The sequence below is a fragment of the Ochotona princeps genome, chromosome 31, assembly GCF_030435755.1.
Source record: "Ochotona princeps isolate mOchPri1 chromosome 31, mOchPri1.hap1, whole genome shotgun sequence".
NCBI classification, from domain to species: domain Eukaryota; kingdom Metazoa; phylum Chordata; class Mammalia; order Lagomorpha; family Ochotonidae; genus Ochotona; species Ochotona princeps.
Genome location: NC_080862.1, coordinates 12,887,418 through 12,906,686, shown reverse-complemented (window position 1 = coordinate 12,906,686; position 19,269 = coordinate 12,887,418). Strand labels below are relative to the sequence as shown.

At 47.2% G+C, this 19,269-nt stretch overlaps 1 protein-coding gene across 4 annotated transcripts in view; it reads left to right on the top strand.

Annotated features, from left to right (window-relative positions):
* The window catches only part of DOCK8 (dedicator of cytokinesis 8), a 165,521-nt gene that overhangs the window by 75,262 nt on the left and 70,990 nt on the right, over nucleotides 1-19,269 (top strand). For all 4 annotated transcript variants that reach the window (XM_058657399.1, XM_058657401.1, XM_058657403.1 and 1 more), the window contains 5 exons: nucleotides 438-600; nucleotides 13,685-13,802; nucleotides 15,418-15,488; nucleotides 16,526-16,664; nucleotides 17,567-17,668. In XM_058657399.1, coding sequence (XP_058513382.1) covers nucleotides 438-600; nucleotides 13,685-13,802; nucleotides 15,418-15,488; nucleotides 16,526-16,664; nucleotides 17,567-17,668 — 593 coding nt within the window. The remainder of the gene's footprint in view (nucleotides 1-437; nucleotides 601-13,684; nucleotides 13,803-15,417; nucleotides 15,489-16,525; nucleotides 16,665-17,566; nucleotides 17,669-19,269) is intronic.

Genomic DNA, 19,269 nt, shown 5'->3' with positions numbered 1-19,269 from the left:
TCATTGTGAACAAAGATGACTCGATAATGTTATTCATCAGGTAAAATATTACAAGCAGCTCTGACCGGAGGAAGAGTGCACGTGGGGTATTCTCACAGAAGGTGAAGGCACCTTCCTTATCCTGAACCAGACAGCCCCTGGGGTCCTTCTGCTGCACGCCTGGGGTCCCAGGGACACCAAGGCCAACCCCCCCCCCCGTTTGTCCCACCAGCTGTGCAGGAAAGCTACTTAACTACCAGGACTGTTCCATGGCCGTAGTTGCATAGTCCGACTCACTTAACACCTTCACATTAGGTTTTTCTCAACCTTTGAGAAATGAACTGAGAACTCCTCAAGTTCATGCACGCTCACAGGTTCCCTGTAGCTCGCTCAGGGCTGCCCTGGTCACGTGACAAAGCTGCTTGCTAAGTAACGCGGTCCTGTCTCCCCCCTGGAAGGCGTGCTGCGACTGGAGATCTCTTCAGCCCCAGAGACCATCCCTGGCTGTCTGACTCCTGAGATGCTGCCCGTGAGGCCGTTTCCCGAAAGCCGGACACGTCTACACAAGGAGATTTTGGAATTTCCAATCCGAGAAGTGTATGTGCCTCACACTGTGTACAGGTAAACAGACAACTCCCCCACCCCCTGGCATCCCCACCTCCCCGACCCCGGCCCCTGGAGAACTGTTGAACTCTGCTTAGATAATGCTTTCATTGTCCTTTAATCCTTCAACCCATCTTCTTAAAGAGTTTAGGGGGAAGTGAAATGTGATATTGATACAACTATGGACAATGGATGGATCTGCTTCTAAAAATGTCTTATCGCATCACCTTTAACAAGAACATGGTTGTTTGATGACAATTGTAATTTTTGGGACTATCTTAGGTTAGGCCAGTGTGGCAACCGCTGCACTACGGAAGCCCAAAGGATTGTTCTGGAATACCATATCGTGGATTAGCTATCAATGGTTCTTCCGTACAAAGACATAAAAGGAAATGAGCAGTGTGACCGCAGCGCTCCAAATGTCTTAAAGACAAGTCTTTGGGTCAAGACCTGCTCTGCTGAGTACAATTTATTACAGTAACAGAAATGTTCCATGGGTTTCGTGTCCAACATGCTAGCCGGTAGCCGCACGCAGCTGTTCAGCACTCGAAATTTGGCTGCAGAGAAACAGAAGGTTTCGTCTTACTTAATTTTATTAATTTCGATTTCGGTTCTGTTAGCAACATGCAGCTGGGGGCTAGCGGCTTGGGTGACAATGAGCCGGACACTGACAGCCCGAGAGACCCGACTGGCTCTGGTTCTTGACCGTGCATGTGTGGCCACCTGACCCTTCGCACACATGGGACACGCTGCCTGTCCCCCCACGGCTGGCATTGGCACTGCTGTTCACATACTTTGTTTTTTATTTTGATCAGATGTTTCGAAATGCAGCAAAGAATAGCAAGCGTTTCTTCCCACAATTCAGAGAAGGGATTTTGTTATTTTTTGTGTTTTTTTAATGAAATATGGAAGTCATGAAGATTCGGGCCTTCTTTGTCCAGCGTCCACTCACAGATTGCTTATCCTCCAGTTCTCACTGTTTTCGTGAACATGTCTTTTCATTTTCCTTTTTTTACACACAAACGCATATTATTTGGGGGCATCTATATCTGTAAATACTTAATATTGTTTTAAGCTCACTTAAAATGTTTGTAATGGATTCATATACCTCATGTGTTATGCACTTTTTTTTTCAATCTGCAGTAAGAGTTTTTTCTTGTCTTCTGTATGACTATTCCTATGGATTTTATTGTTTCAGTGCTGAAAAGCTTGTGTTTTTGTGTTTGTAAAGATTTATTTTATTTTTATTGGAAAGTCAGATATACAGAGAGGAGGAGAGACAGAGAGGAAGATCTTCCGTCCAATGTTTCACTCCCCAAGGGACCACAATGACCGGAGCTGCACTGATCTGAAGCCAGGAGCCAGGAGCTTCTTCCGGGTCTCCCACGCGGGTGCAGGGTCCCAAGGCTTTGCGCCGTCTTCCACTGCTTTCCCAGGCCACAGGCAGGGAGCTGGATGGGAAGTGGAGCCACCGGGATTAGAACCGGCGCTCATATGATCCCAGGCACGCAAGGCGAGGACTTTAGCCTCTGGGCTACCATGCGAGGCCCGAGTTTGTATTTTTATAGAGAACTAAATTACTAACTCTAACTGCTGAGTAGTATTCCTTTGTGTGATGAGGCCGTCCTTTATCCATGTCGTTACTCATACACAGTGCTCAGCGCTCAGGAACGCTGGGCATGCGGTGAGGTTTTGCCTTTGTGTGCCCGTATGAAAGTTTGCTAAGGAATAAGCCTAAAAGTGAAACCATGGGGTCACAAGTGATACTCATTTTTAGTGTTATTCCTACTATTTATTACCTCGTCACCATTCCTATTTGTACCAATTTGCTGCCCACCAGAAGTGCAAGAAAATTGTCCTCGCCCCAGTTCTTAACCAGGCTTACAATAGGCTATATGCAGGAGCTTCGGGGCTCACCTAATCCAGGGACCCTCATCTCCCCCCACACACACATTTCCAGCTTTGTGAAACTGAGAACCAGAAGGAATAAGTGCACGATTCATTGACATTAAAAAATATAGTGAGAATACAGACAACCATGATGAAGTTAGCAACAGAACTCCCTTCTGTAATTCATGATTCACTTGGGACGGGGGAAAGAGTGTTAAGTTAGCCAGGTGGGGTGCCTTTCAGAAGGATAAAGGACAGACACCAAAGGCTGAAGGAAGGCTCTTGGGCTTTTAAGCCTTCCCTGACCCCTCCTTGTTGGGCACGAAGTAGTAGGCAAAATGTTCCCCATTGGTGGTTAGGGCACGGGTGGGCAGTGCTCGTACCGCCCACTTGAAGGTGTGGCCAAGGTTTCAGCAGGCTTGGACTGTCTCCAGGCCAATGTCAGGTTGCAATAACTCAGGCCAGGTCTTCCGTGGGGTGGCAGGGTCCGCAGTGGTTGAGCTATCACCGACTGTCTCCCAAGAGTGGATTAGCAGGAAGCTGGATGGGAAGCGCAGGCATTGGGACTCCAACCAGGTACTCTGATGCTCTGATGCGCTGTGCTCCGTGCCCATTCCACAGCTCTGGCTTTCTGTTTTCATTCCCGAAATCCAAGTTCCCAAGTCTCCCTGTTCCCTTCAATTCTGCACTTCCTGGAGGGAGAAGTAGGGTGTGAAAATGCTTGCCAAAAGGCATTTTGTCTGTATCTTTTCAAAACCCTTACTATGTAGATGGAGACAAATGCTTGGGCATCAGCATACACTTGCAGCCAATGAATTCTAGCCTTACAGCCCTGGCTCTCGGCATTTAATCACCCAGGGGAGTCATTTACAACTCAGTCTGCTCCTTGCTGCAAGAATTACCCTTTAATCATGCCACAGCGGGGCCCTGGGTGATTCTGAGAAGCAGGAGTGCTAAGGAGGGCAGGTCTGACAGATGACTGCACATCCTAAGAAACGACCCGTGCCTACAGAGGGAGCCTGCTCCAGCTGCACAGTCCTTGTGGAAATGCCAAGGTCACCCCACTCAACATCGGGTCTTTGACACATCCCGCTGTCCGCCCCCACCCACCCACACCCCCAGATTTGGTTGCAGCACCTGCCCTCAGCTCCCAGGCCAAGGCCTGATCCCCAGGGAAAGGTAACTTAATTCAGACTCTCACATTGAAGGAATCGAGAGAGCATGCGTGATGTCAGATTTCTCTTGTGATGCTGTTCTATGTTTTCTATTTCCTTCCTCCAGTTCTCACGTGCCTTGGAGGGGTTGATGAAGTTGGTCTTGATGGTAAACCCATCCTAGAGAACTCCCCCCCCCATCCCTGCACCTCCACTCCTGTTCACTTTGCTTCTTGTCTCACAAGAATTGTCATGCAGACAACTTGAGTGTGCAAAGCAAGATGTATGGAAGAGTTTGATTTCGATGATTTCACTTCATTTCTGTCAATTTTCCCCCTCTTTATTATTTCTTGCCATCCCAAACTTGCAAATCTCCTGGCTTTCCTATTTCTTCCCCCTCACGATGTCCTTAAGCTAAACTCATTGACATTATGGAATCAGTTAACAAGCATGGTGTGAAAAATCTTACCGTACCCAAGAGCATTATTATTTTAGAAGGCACAACATGCTCTATTTCTTTTAGAAGAGTTTTCCTTTGACTCAGCAGAAGAATTCTGGACATCAGGCTAAGGGTTTGGCCTGTCTGGTAAGTTCCACTGTTGACGTTGTTATTTCTGGACCACTGCCCCCTGGTCATGGCTGTCATTCAGGACGTCAAAGAAATAAAAATGAAGATTGAAGAGCAGATAATTTCATGAATTTGAAATATGGCTTGACATATCAAAAATTGTTCCACAAGGAACCTGCTGGGCCAACGAATGCCTTCACTGACCAAGCCAGCACTTGAATCTCAAACGAGGGGACTTTTGACAAGTTGGAGAGCTCCCTTGGGCACAGTGGGCTGTCACGTGTTTCTAAGGGCAGCTGTGTGCCAGGGCCAGACTCACAGCTCAGGATGCTAACATTCAGTTGAACTCCATCAACCCTCCATCATCACCTTGCAGGGTCAAGGCCTGGAGCTAACGCAGTATCCTGCCCTCTCCCCGCCCCCCGAGACAGACTCAAGCAAGCAACTTGAGAAGTCATGGGCAATAGTGGACGAGAAACAGAACAGCTGGGAAAGTTGACTTCCTGAAAGGGATTATCCACGCCCGAACTTGGCGTTCCTTCCTTTTTGCCCAGATTAAGAACATATTAGTTGTTTACCTGGCAACACATTGGAACCAACTCTTGGCTTATTTTCCACGTGACCCAGCAGCTGGTAATGGAAACACCAACTGCCTTGTTGGGGAACAGAATGCCAGCAGCATCGGTTAGGGCCAAGACCCAGCGAAGCCCTCTAGGGCGTTTTGTCTAGTGGCTGCCAAAGGGACATGGACAGAAATCATGGATGTGGCAGCTATAAGGAGATTGTTCAGCTCATACCTGTCCCTTCAGCTGGTGGCTGCATTACACAAAGCCTCATATAGTTCATTTGCATCCCTCAACCGAGCCCCTGAAAGCCTCCCCGAGGCTCCAGCCAGTTACCAGGCTATGCTTGCTGGGAACTCGCCCTTCTCTTGGAAGATGGTTGCTCTGATGGGTAATTAGCTGTTTGCAGGTCTCCTCCGATTAAGCTGATTGTTCTCACGTCAGAAGTCCGGTCCGGCGTACTCGGCAGGTGTCTGCTTTAAGGAATGTTATCACTCATGGCTCTACAGGGAGGAAGAATGGTACAGAATGGAGGTCGGAGCTCATCTTGAATGAGTGTCTGTGAATGGAATTTCTTTTTTTTTTTTTTAAGATTTATCTATTTTTATTACAAAGCCAGATATACAGAGAGGAGAGACAGGGAGGAAGATCTTCCGTCCGATGATTCACTCCCCAAGTGAGCGCAACGGCTGATGCTGCGCCGATCCGAAGCCGGGAACCTGGAACTTCTTTCCATGTTTCCCACGTGGGTGCAGGGTCCCAAAGCTTTGGGCCGTCCTCAACTGCTTTCCCAGGTCATAAGCAGGGAGCTGGATGGGAAGTGGAGCCACCGGGATTAGAACCGGCGCCCATATGGGATCCCGGGGCGTTCAAGGCGAGGATTTTAGTTGCTAAGCCACACTGCTGGGCCCCTGTGAATGGAATTTTTAAGGAAAGGAAAGGATCAGGGATAACCCCGGATGAAGTGGTGAGGAAAAGTTGGGACATTGTTAAAACGGGTAGAAGACCCTTTTTCTACCAAGAGTCATCTGATATTTATAACATTATTTGCGGGCCATACCAAGTTATACACTTAAAAATTAGCCAGCAATGGATTTATTGAATTTTAGAGTCTCAACTGTTGAGACCTTGGCAGGGCCAAATGAAGCAATTTGCAAGCTTTGTACAACTTCAAGGCTCTATGTTTAACAGTACAAAACATAATTTATTTAAAAAAAAGAAGAGGAAAGATTTATTTATTAATTTTAAAGGCAGGGTTACAGAGAGAGAGGATGGGATCCCCCATCCAGTGGTTCACTCTGCAAATGGCCACAGCGTCCAGATCTGGGCCAGGTGATGGGCACTCCAGGGACTTGATTTTGTCGGAAGAAACGGGTTTGTAGTTTAAACCCTGAGAGCTGTGTATCCAGAGAGGATCTCCCCGGTCTCTGGGAGATGAGGGGAGGGTGACAGTGCCAGATGGATAAGGTGAGCCCCACCCTAGAGATGCTCACTGAGGAGGCCTGGGGCGGCTTTGATGTCTGGCCTCCTCCTTTACAACCAATCAGAGCTTACTTAGCAACAGTCTACAAAGGCTTTGGGGCGCTGTAGTTCCAGTACCGCATTCAGCCACTTGAGGGCACAATTCACTCACTTTATGCATCTTAGACCCAGTTAACTGCCTTAAATCAGGCGCAGCCCTGACTTAGTGATATGAGAACGTGCGTTTTATCTTGATCCTTCAAGTAAAAGACCAAGAACAAAGAAACAAAATTCCAGTACCCCAAGACCTTACTGATGCCGTTTTATGCAGAGGAACTTGCCTACTTCTGCTTTCTTTCATCAGGAAAATCTTGTCCTGCGATACCTGGTTTGCGTTTTAGGAGCAGAACCAAGAAAAGCATCAGGCAGGAGAGAAAGAATGAAATCTCCATTGGGGGGAGATTATTCCCTGTATATTTTTAACCACCACTCTGGCGTTAAATAAAAAGCTAAAAGAAGGGGAAGAATTGACCCCAAATCCAAAAATCCAGGCAGTTGTGAAAGAACAGCAAGTCAGAAGTACAGTTCCCAACATTAATTCCCAACTCCACGTCCGCATCATCACCTTGCACACCTTGGCTTGCATCGGACGCGCTTCCTGCTAGCTGAGCAGCCACGCGCGTCTCCCGCACACCCTTCACGTGGAAGTGACTGCAGCAGGAAGTTCCTGGGGACCTGCCGAGAGAGTCGCTGGAAGCTTGAGCCAACCAAGCAGGAGTGATACATTTCAGACAGATCCTGGCTTGTGTTCAATGATAATGATGATGATGAACAGCTCGTGTAGATTAGAAGGAACGGAACGTTCTCTCCCTTTGATTGCTGAACTTTTGTTAGCTTTTAAAATGTGCGTTTGAAGCTCGGCCCTTTGAGGTGGCTTGTTTGCCTCTGATGGGAGAGCCTGCAGGGAATTATCCGCTGGTCTTTCTTCTGCTGATTGGGGTGAACGCTGTCTCCACTCTTCAGCCTGACTTGGCTGTGCACGCCACAGAAGCTCCCAAAGGCTGCATCCTGTCTCCACATGTAGTGTTTGGCCGTTTCCAGAGCACGGCAGGACTACTTTCTGTTGAAGGTTTGTTTATTTTGTGTTTATTTGAAAGGCAGATTTGCAGAGAGAGAGAAAGAGAGATCTTCCATTTGCTGGGTCACCTCTCTGATGGCCATAAGAACCGGAGCTGGGATAATCTGAAGCCAGGAGCCTTGGGCCTTCTCAGGGTCTCCCCTGATGGGTGCAGGGGTCCAAGAACTTGAGCCGTCTTTTGATGCTTTCCCAGGGGCATTTGCAGGGAGCTGGGGCAGAAGTGGAGCCGCTGGGACTTGAACCAGCATTCATGATGTGTCGGCGCCACAGTCAGAGCCTTGATCTACTGTGCCTTGGCGCCAGCCCTGAGCGGGAGGACTTCAGCAACTCTGTATGATTTGGTGTCCTGCACTTACAGGCCTCACACAGGTGGCCCTTGACCTTGTTCCCAGAAGTCAGCTTGTCTTCCAGGGTGAGAAAGTGGCTGTGAGTTGGGGGAATGCGGGCAGACCCCACAACACAGAGACCGATCCATGTCCCAGTTTGTGAAAACATAAATCGTCTGATTTAATAAGGACAAAATTAGAGTAACTCAAGGTCTGGGTGCCTATCCATGATTTCTGCAGGATTGCCGTGCCTAGAAGTCCCACCTGAGAAGGGCCTCTGTGAAGGTCAAGCTCCCAGGGCACTTCGTCATGGAGTTGTAGGGGTGTGTGTGAAAGACGTATACCTCAGAGACCAACTGTTTCCCCAAGTTCAGACACCTTTCCTACTCTTCCCCAAATCAAAGCATTTGGCAAAATTCAAGACACTGAGAATGATAAAAAAAAAAAAAAAAAAAAAAAAAAAAAAAAAGATAGCACTTTAGGGCCCAGCGTGGTAGCCTAGTGCCTAAAGTCCTCGCCTTACATGTGCTAGGATCCCATATGGCACTGTTTGTGTCCCAGCAGCCCTGCTTCCCATCCAGCTCCCTGCCTGTGGCCTGGGAAAGCAATGGAGGATGGCTCACAGCCTTGGGATCCTGCACCTGTGTGGGAAACTCAGAGGAAGCTCCTGGCTCCTGGCTTCGTATCAGTGCATCTCTGGCCATTGCGGCCACTTGAGGATGGAAGATCTTCCTCTCTGTCTCTCCTTCTCTCTATATATCTGACTTTACAATAAAATTAAATATTTTTTTTAAAAAGATAACACTTTAATAATAAGTGTTGATTTATTTGTTGACAGTTTCATTGTATAGGTAGGGAGCAGTAGAAGGTCATGAACAATTGCAAAAATCAGAAAATTGTTGGGGCGTGTGTGCCAGGGAAGGGGGCTGAGCTGGGCACTGGGCTGGGCGCTGGGGTGCAGCATCGGCTGGTAGACAGCTATTAGCAGAGTATAGTTCCTGCAGATCCTCTGTGTGACAGTCCTGTCTGGTGACCATTCAAAACTGCGCCAAAGGGTCCAGCGCCATGGTGTAGCGGGTTAAGCCACTGCCCGAGGTGCTGTCATCCCATGTGGGTACCAGTTCACATCCTGGCTGCTCCACTTCCAGTCCATCTCGCTACTGATGCGCTTGGGAAAGCAGCAGATGACCCAAGTGTACGGGCCCTGGCTTGGCCTGATTAACCCCTAGACATTGTGGCCGTTTGGGGAGCTAACTTGCAGACGGGGGAATCTCTCTCTCTCTCTCTCTCCCACTTTAGCTGTAACTCAGCTCTTCAAATAAATCAATCCATATTTTCTTAAGAAGCACCATAACAAAAAAGCTACACCACAGTCTATAGTTGAAATGGAGACAGTCTTTTACTTGAATCTTAGTACTGAACACAGCCAAATGTTCCTGAAATATTTTTTGTTTTTATTTTTGTGTGACCTTCATGAAGAAATTATTGATTTAAGAAAGAAGAAAAATACGAGAAAGTACATTTTGGTGTGTTTCTGGTTTTTTTTTTTTTTTAAATCACAAAGTCAGATAGACAGAGAGGAAGAGAAACAGAGAGGAAGATATTCCGTCCATTGATTCACTTCCCAAGCGGTCACAATGGCCAGAGCTGTGTCAATCAGGAACCAGGAGCCAGGAGCCAGGAGCCTCTTCCAGGTCTCCCACACGGGTGCAGGGTCCCAAGGCTTTGGATCATCCTCCACTGCTTTCCCAGGCCACAAGTAGGGAGTTCGAAGGAAAGTGGAGCAGCTGAGATATGAACTGGCGCTCTTATGGGATCCCAGTGTATTCAAGGCAAGGACTTTAGCCACTAGGCTACCGCGCTGGGCCGACACCTCCGTGCTTCTTAACATGGCGTTTGCACAGCAGAAGGATCCCATCCTGTGGCTTGTTTTGCTGTCTGCTAAAATACTGTTCAACTCAGGTGGTCGAGAATGACCTGCGTCACCTGTCGCCATTGCCGCGGGAACCCCACCTACCTGCCTGAAACACAACGCATATCCGGCACTTCGTACCCCTTAGCACTTCCTACCCCTGGAGCAGCTGGCAGAGGCCACCTTTCCGCTGGCCAGCTGTCACCCTCTCCTCCCAAGACCTTTCTTTCTGGCTGGCTGGCTGGTCAGCTTGGGCTGGAAGCTTGGCTCAAGAGGTGCCCCAGCGGCCAGTGCGCTGTTTGCCACAGTTCACTGGCTATTCAGGCTCGACTGCAAGTTGCCATCAATTGAACATTGATGTCATCTTGGGTGTAACTAACAGGGTCATGTCTTCCTCTTTGTTTCCTTGCTTTGGGTAAAAGAATAAGCCAAGTTTTACAGAAGCTAAACTTGTCTTTTTTTTTTTTTCACTGTGACTTTGCAAAATGTCAAAGTCCCCCGGGTGATTCTGTTCTCAGCAAAAGAACTAGGAGATAATTCCAAGATCTAAGAGCAGAGAATGATTGGTGCACAGCTGGGTCTAATAATGACCAAATTCCACAAGTGAACTCCTAGGTCTAAAAATAAGTTATCCAGGGGGCATTGCTAAATCAGCAAAAAGAATGTCGAGTTTCCAAAGTAGTTTCTAATCAAGAAAAGCCATCAGAAGCGTATCTGGGCAGAAAATTCCTGATAAAAGCTAAATGTTCCTTTCTGCTATGTTATAATGTTTATTATTAAAGACATCTATTTTGGGGCCCAGCGTGGTAGCCCAGTGGCTAAAGTCCTCACCTTCCACATGCCGGGACCCCATATGGGCACCAGTTCTAATCCCGGCAGCTCCAATTCCCATCCAGCTCCCTGCCTGTGGCCTGGGAAAGCAGTGGAGGACGGCACAAAGCCTTGGGACCCTGCACCCGTGTGGGAGACCTGGAAGAGGCTCCTGGCTCCTGGCTTCGGATTAGGTTAGCTCAGCCATTTTGGTCACTTGGGAAGTGAATTTACAGACAGAAGATCTGTCTCTCTGTCTCTCCTCCTCTCCGTATATCTGACTTTTTAATAAAAATTTAAAAATCTTTTTTTAAAAAAAAGACATCTATTTTTGCCTGCATTTAGGGACAGGTAAGATTATACTGAATGTTTTGTGTTTTGCGTATACATTCAGTCTGTAGCTACTACCAATGAAGTTTTCAAGAAACTTTGCCATAATAAGTGATTCCTACTTAGGTCACAGGCTAGCCTCTCAAAACTCCTTAGTATCATTCTTAGATTTTCTTTGGCTAAGAGCAAGCACTCATTTATCTTGCATATAGCACTCAAGCATTTCTCAGTTTTTAGTAACTGCCCTTGGCGGGTGAGGCTTTGCGCATGACTGACCAGCCATGCTAATCTCTGGAGAGAGAGCGTGGTTGTTCTGTTCATTTCTTTAAAAGCATATGGACTTAACAAAATCCATCACTTTTCATTCCTGCTGATAAGAAATATTCCTGAATCCTGGGGAAGAGCAAGTTTGCAGGAAGTGTTGGACAAAGCAATTTCATCTTTTTTTTTTTTTTTTAAAGATTTATTTTATTTTTATTGGAAAGCCAGATGTGCAGAGAGGAGGAGAGACAGAAAGATCTTCCTTCCAATGATTCACTCCCCAAGTGGGCGCAACTGCCAGTGCTATGCTGATCCGAAGCCAGGAGCAAGGAACTTCTTTCTGTTTTCCCACACGGGTGCAGAGTCCCAATGCCTTGGGTCATCCTTGACTGCTTTCCCAGGCCACAAGCAGGGAGCCGGATGGGAATTGGAGCCACCAGGATCAGAGCGAGTGCCCATATGGGATCCCAGTGTGTTCAAGGCGAGGACTTTAGCCACTAGGCCATGCCACCAGGCCCATAATTTCATCTTTTTAGGGGTTCATTTCCTGATAGACAGGTAGGGATGCTGACTTCAATTCTCATCAACTTTCCTTCTAGCTGTGTGCGGGGTGGGTTGTGTATGCGATGCAACCTCATGTGGCACTGAGGTTGCGACACATAAGGAGCTGCCTTTTCCAAGGCAATGTACAACCTTCGGGACCATAATGATGCGCTTGTGGTGTAGCTGCTGGGTGAGAGTGTAAGCCAGGGGTGTGCCAACAGGAAGCCGACTATCCAGTCTGGCGGGGCTGCGACTACAGTAATTTACACCGCCCCTCTCATCTAGCTGCCTTCTTGCAAACTCTAGCTCATTATTTCCCCAAACACAACACTAAAGAAATGTTGATTAGTGTCTTTTCAATTAAATCAGGGGTGGAGAAACTTAAGCAATGGAGAATTCTTGCTAAAGTGTATTATGTTGCAGGAGGGCAGGTTTGTGGCTCACAGCTTTCTAACTGGCAGAAGAGGGCTAAAGCATTCATTTGATGAGATTTGTGTAATTATAAGCCTTCATGCTGTGGGATATCATGTAACCATTCAGCTCATGTTTATTTGGAATATTTAGTCACTTTCGGAAAAGAGTAAAATTGAGTGACATTAAATTTTGGGAAGAAGGCAACATTTTTGCATCTACAGTCCCGGAAAATATTTCCTGTTTGGAAGCAACAGACTCAACAGAAATAACCTACAATCAAAGGGCAGTGGGATATTGAGTGAGTGATATTTTCAAGTATTGAAAATTGGGGAAACAGGCACGTATTACACTCGTAAGTAGAAGTTTAATCATGTGGGAGAGTGGAGTGACCAATGAAACAGGATGCTAAGACAGACCTTTGAGGAAGTACCGGCATGAGCTGAAACCAACAGGATGAGAAAGAACTTGTCATTTAGAGAACTCCAGGAAGCCCTGGGGAACAGGAGGCACAAACACCCTTGGTGCAGGAGTAATTCTGGAATTTTCCCGTATTGTGAAAAAGAGAGAAGAAAAGTGATGAGAGATGAGGTCAGAACAGAAGTTCTGCACTAGGTCTTGTTTGTCCAATGCTCAGGCCTGCCAGTCACCAACGTCTTGGGCTTTGGTTTTCCTCTCTTTAGAATCTGGGGTTCAGGGCCAGTAGCACATACAGCTGCCAACTGGCAGTGCCAGCATCCCATATGAGTACTGTTTTGAGTCCTGGCTGCTCCCCTTCCATTCCAACTCCTGGCTGGTGTGCCTGGAGAAGCCACAAAAGATGGACCAGGTGCTCGGGTCCGTGCATGCGTGTGGAGGACCCAAGGCAAGCTCCTGGTTCCTGGCTTTGGCCTGGTCCAACCTCCAATATTGTGACCATTCTGGAAGCAAACCAGCAGATGGAAGATCTCTCTCGATCTCTCTCTCTCTCTCTTTGTGTGTGTCTCAACACGGCCTTTCAAATAATAAACAAGTCTTTGAAAAAAAGAATTGGGATTTTTGACAGCTGGAGGCACTCTTACCGTCAGACCGGGAGCCTTGGCCATTGTCACCTGTGGTAGAGAGAACCCATTGTCTCAACGACATTTTGCAAGCTGTTTGATGTGTTTCTCAAGCTACGATGACTACTTTTATTTCCTAAAACATACGCTACGTAAACTTGAAAAAGCTAATAAAAATGAAATGGACAGAGCATTATTTCTCCCTCATGGAGCTTACATTTCAGTGGAATTCACTAGTAATAATGCAAATAGAAAGGAAATATATTCACATTATACTTAGCCTAGAATTTGTGCTGTAGTTGGTGAATGAATGGTCGCAGTATTCATATTGTTGCTATGTAGCAATCGGACTAGATAAGAAGACCAAAGCAAAAAAAACACGCCCATACAGAATTGAAACCATCATGTAAAACCAGAAAGTAATACAAGAAAGCCAAGGAAAAAATTAGACTGTGAATTTAGACTTGGAGATTCCAACTCGCTAACTGCAGCAGGCACATTTTGATGTGCAACGAACTGACAGCCACGTTGGCTGTTATCAGATGAGAGCAGGTGGACAGGAGAAATCCACAGGAGCCTCTCACTCCTCTTGGAGTAGTTCACTTCTGAATGGGTACAGGCCATTCACTCCAGAACTTTCTTCAGATAACCTCTAGGCCTTGCTCAAGGATCTTTTTTGATCTCTTGTTTCGCAGAAATCTTCTCTATGTCTATCCCCAGAGACTGAACTTTGCGAACAAGCTGGCTTCTGCCAGGAACATCACAATAAAGATCCAGTTCATGTGTGGAGAGGATGCTAGCAGCGCGATGCCGGTAAGCACCTGCCACAGCCGGGATGGGGTGCACCTGCTTTGTCCCGGAGCCCGGCAAGTCCAGAATAGATCTGTTCCTGACCACAAACTCACCATGCACAAAGCCCTGATTCACGGGTCCTTAACTCAAAGTCCGCTTCCTAATCTTGTCCCTAGTGGGTCTGTGAGATCCACTGTTAATGTGGATCATTTTAGAGGACGCAAAAACACTCTATAGTTTTTCATTGCTACGTAGAGAACCATACATCTATGTATGGTGATCTGTAAAGTAGGCAGATAGGCTCAACCTGTCCACTGTGTTTGCTGAATTCCCACGCATGCGTGGCACAACACGCTCACCTACATTTCAGGTCACGCCCATCGACAAATAAGAAGTCAGGCATAGTGATGCGTAACACACACCATCTCGGTATTTTTTTTAGGACTGGATTTTTGTCCTGAGACAAAATACAAATACAGTGTTCTCTAAGGCAGCCCAAAATGTTATAATTCGGATTTTTTACTACCTGCTGCTAAGTTGAATAGGTGGCTAGCTATTACTGTTTGAAGTCAGATGGTTCAGTTAGTGTGTATTTTTACTGAAGTCATTTTTGCCCCAGTGTTTCTAGTCTTTAAGTAGATACTTTGTAACTCCATCCTGATGGCCTACGTGTCTTCCTGATGCAAGGTGTTTTCTTAAGACAGTGGTAGGGAGGGTCCTCTGTGCTTGGAAGAAAGTAACAGAGTCTATGTGAAGCTATGGGGTAAGTGAAGGCCAAATTCCAACCTGGGTTCCCTTAGCCAGGTCCTGAAGCCTGGCTCGGGTTTGACTGCATCTAGAGGGCTTTGTTTTCTTTGCCCCAGAATCCATTTGCTGAATCATGTGCCTTCTGGGTGACATCAGACCCAAGAAAGTGTCATTTTTTTTAAAAGATTTATTTATTTTCATTACAAAGTCAGATATACAGAAAGAAGGAGAAAGAGAGGAAGATCTTCCGTCCAATGATTCACTCCCCAAGTGAGCGCAATGGCCGGTGCTGTGCCGATCCGAAGCCGGGAACCTGGAACCTCTTCCGGGTCTCCCACACGGGTGCAGAGTCCCAAAGCTTTGGGCCGTCCTCGACCACTTTCCCAGGCCACAAGCAGGGAGCTGGACGGGAAGTGGAGCCACCGGGATTAGAACCGGCGCCCATATGGGATCCCGGCACGTTCAAGGCGAGGACTTTAGCCGCTAGGCCACGCCGCCGGGCCCAGAAAGTGTCATTTTTAACCAGCACACACGTGTGAATGGGAGTGGTGGTCGGAATCACCCACACTCTATGGAGAGGGGCGAGTCAGCATCAGGAACAGGTCACTAAGGGGTAAAATCACGTGACTTTGCGATGCAGAGCTGTAATTGATGAGGCCTGGCTTTCTGATCCTACTCCCCTGTAGCCCTTGCTCCTTGAAACAGCTCCATGGCATGCCAGTCGACTTTCACAGCCAGTTCCTGTGCCTGGGTGTGGTTGGGCCAGTTGAAAACCCAGAACTTTTCGATTGTAGAAACGCCCCTGCAAGACCAGAGCACCCCAATGGCCCAGGACCGCTTAATATCCCCCAAAGTCACTGGTAATGTGTTCCTTTGTGTTGCTCAACAGGTCATCTTCGGAAAATCCACAGGCCCTGAATTTCTGCAGGAAGTGTACACGGCCATTACATACCATAACAAGTGAGTGTACTTCCGAGTTCTAAGTTTATGCAGGATCGTTTCCTTATCACCCTGGTTTCTCCGAATCCCTCAGGGAAGTTAGATCTTGTCAGCCAGGAACCAAGGATGAAAGGAGATGTCATATCAGTACTATGATTCTGTACTGGGAATATACTGAGCTTTTCTTGTCTTGAACTAGGCTTGGGAGGAGACCATACCATCAAGAACCCAACAAGCATGTGACTTTTTGGGGGGCAGGCTTCCACTCTGGTAGGATCCTGGGAGGTTGCAGGGTGTTTGAAACCAGAAATAAATTTTCTAACTTACTTTGTGATGTCAGAAGGAGCCAGAAGCAAAGACCAGCTTTGTTCTGTCTCCTTATCTTGTGTTCACCAGTCCACACGTGCCTGACACCTAGTTTAAGCTGACCCAAGGATGAATGAAGCACTCACTACTTAGTCAGCAGATTGAGTCACCAAATAACATCTGTGTAATGAACTCACATTCCGCAGGTACGAGAGGGACATCTGTGTAGTGTCTTGGCAGGATGGAGTTTGATCCTGGCCTGAAAAAAGAGGCCTGCTTATGTCCTTCACTTAATCACTTTCTACAACGCGGATAAGGAATCAGTGTGGAGAAAGACTTAGCAGAGGGCCTGGGACAGGCTCTTCATCCTTGCTGTGTTGCTACAGGCCCTGCAGAGACACGGCCATGTGCCAGGCCCTGTCACAGGGCTAGACATGGAAAAGTAGGCTGTTATAGGCATCTATATCTTCTCCCCTTTGCTGATTAAACTAGTGGGTTTGTTCACTGTGCACATAGGATGTTTTTCCCCTGATAGGCTCTTTAGCCTGTGAGCATTTCTGTGTAAGTGAAGTGCATCCACTAACATAAGCTAGGTCTCTAGAACTTACATTTTCAGAGCACAGTTGTGTCACAGGAAAAGCACAGAGCCAGGCAGGCAAAGTCTGAGGGACAAAGGAGCTGGGTGTTACAGTTTCAAGTCGGCGAGGTCATTTTGCTAAAAGTTGTTTGTGCCTAACGTGCTTTGGACATAGGTCTCCTGACTTCTATGAAGAAGTGAAAATTAAGCTCCCCGCGAAGCTGACCGTACATCATCACCTCCTGTTCACCTTCTATCACATCAGCTGCCAGCAGAAGCAAGGAGCCTCCGTGGAAACCCTCCTGGGGTACTCTGTGAGTGCCCTTGTGCTTGCTTGGTGACCCTGTGGTTGTTGGTACAGACAGGTTCCAGGCGGAGATGAGCAACCAAATGCTATTCGCGTGCCTTCGTCCAATCAGAAGGAGCTTTGCTAACCCAGATGATAGCTAGGAGCAGAAATGACTTGGCAAAATGATTCATTTCAGCAGTGGAAAGCTGAGGGTAACAGATGCTAAGAAGAAAATCCAAAACGTCCTTAACTACCGATTGAACATATGTGTTTCACTTGCAGAACTAGCCCTGTTTCTTCCTCAAGGTGGGAAAGTTCTTTCATCTAAAATGTAAGGGAGTGGGCACTGGGGACAGCAGCAAAGTCTCACAGCTCTGACAACCACGCTCTACACTGGAGTCCCTGCTCCAAGTCTTGGCTTCTCCACTTCCAATCCAGATTCCTTCTCAAACACACCCTGGGAGGCAACATGGGGCAGGTGGAGTATTTGAGTCCACCCACATGGGAATCCCAGATTGAAATCTAATTTTCCGGCTTCAGCCTAGCACCCGCCGGCTGTCATGGGCATTTGGGGAGTGGACTAGCAGTGAAATGATCTTTCTGTCCATCGGCTTTGCAAATAAAAACTGATAGATGAATAAATGGAAAGAGTAATCTAAGCAGTAGAACTAGCTAGTCTGTGTAGACGCACACAAACATGGACTCGAAAGAAACTTGCTACTGCTTTAACTCTAAAACCATGAAAGCATGGCTATTACTGTCTTGGAAGCTTTCAGGACATTTGAGATGGAAAGATCTAGACTGAAATTACCACCGAAAAGGGCCCCAGTCAATATCTAATCATTGCTCCATTGCACTGGTTGTTGTGAGCTGGATGAACTGCCAGGATGATAAATACCACTTTATTCTCTCCACCATCTGTCGCAGTGGCTGCCGATCCTCTTAAATGAACGTCTTCAGACTGGATCCTTCTGTCTCCCAGTTGCCTTGGAAAAGCTGCCGCCCAACTACTCCATGCACTCTGCGGAGGTAATCAATGCACCCAGCAGCCACTTTGTGTCCAGCCGTGACCATGACCGTGGACCCCTTTTCCAAAACCCACTCCCAATCCCTTACCTGTACCGGGAGATGCTCGTGGTGTTGGCCGGACAGGCATCTTCTCAGGCCGTGTGTTCTGATGGGATGAGAAAAATAATTGCCTGGAGACCTCACTCATTTAGATGTCACCAAACACGTAGCCGGGGGAGGGGGGCAGCATTGTAGCGCAGTGAGTCAAGCTGCCATCTGCGGTGCCAGCATCCCATATGAACACCACTAGAGTTCCAGTGCTCCACTTCTCATCCAGCTCCCTGCTGTGGTGCCTAGAAAAAAAGCAGAGAATGGTGTGCACCTGGCCCAGTCAGCCAGCAGACCAAAAAAACAAACCAACAACAACAACAACAAAAAATCTCTGTCTTTCAAATAAAATGAAACTACATCAATGCAAAAGTCCAAAGAAAACATTTATTTTTTTAAAAAAAATGTAACTCCTTATTAAGCCAGCACAATGCCATTTTCATACCCAGTTAACTGCAATTCCTAAATATTCACTCAATGATCAAAATTTCCAGTCATTCCATTCACATCTTTTTGTTTGAATCAGAATCCGTATAACACATCCCTCGAGACTCAATCCACAATGCCTCCTTCATCCCTTTTGCTTTTCTGTTCTCCTCGGACCCACCTAAGGGTCAGCCTGAGCGCGTGCACAGACAGCCCCTGCCGCCTTGTTATGTCTTGGGCACGCAGCCCACACCGAAGCCCTCCAAACCACCCTTTCATAGTCTCATATCCCAGAACCCACAGCCCTCCTTGAAGTCATCCAGTTAAAACCTGAGTTTGGGAGACAGAGCGATCTGAATCCAGAAATACAGGTCCTGCCTCTCCCATGCTGCATGAACACAGCATAGCTCACCCTGTCTGAGTCAGAGCCTAAGCCAGGCTCAGGTCTGTCCATTAGATTGCCATGAGCCCTAACAGGCATCCACGTTAGTTCTATTTTCCTACATGCACTAAGTTATCTTTATAGATGCACCCTCAACCTCTGCCCATGTCCCTTATGCTTGTCCATCTGAGGCGTGCATAGTCACCACCGGCCACATGTGGCGATTCAGAACCTGAACCGTGGCTCATCTGAATGGAGACATACTCTTAGTTATCACATACGTGCTGCAATCCAAAAAGCCTTTGGACAAAAAAAACTTTGATACATGGATTGAGTGTTGCTACAGTCTGCTTTGGACCGTGTTGGGTTGCATGAAATGTTTTGGTGAAGTTACCTTCGTGTGCTCCATTTTCCTTTCGTGAAGCTCCTAGATAATTTAATATGACACAGATGGCTCATTCTAGACTTCTGAAGGTCAGTTCAGGGACCTTCGGGAAGCAGACACGTAGAACCTGTTCCCCTGAGATTGGCCATGCAATCCAGTGGTCTACAGCATCGTGTCCTGCTGGAATGCAAGTGCAGATATAGCTTGCTTCCATCCAAAGGAAAGAGACACGGCACCCAGGCTGCATCCTCCTTAGCCAACCTCCAGTGGTGTCTCCAGGGGAATATGATGCCAAAAGAAATTGAAGGCAAGCGATTGTCT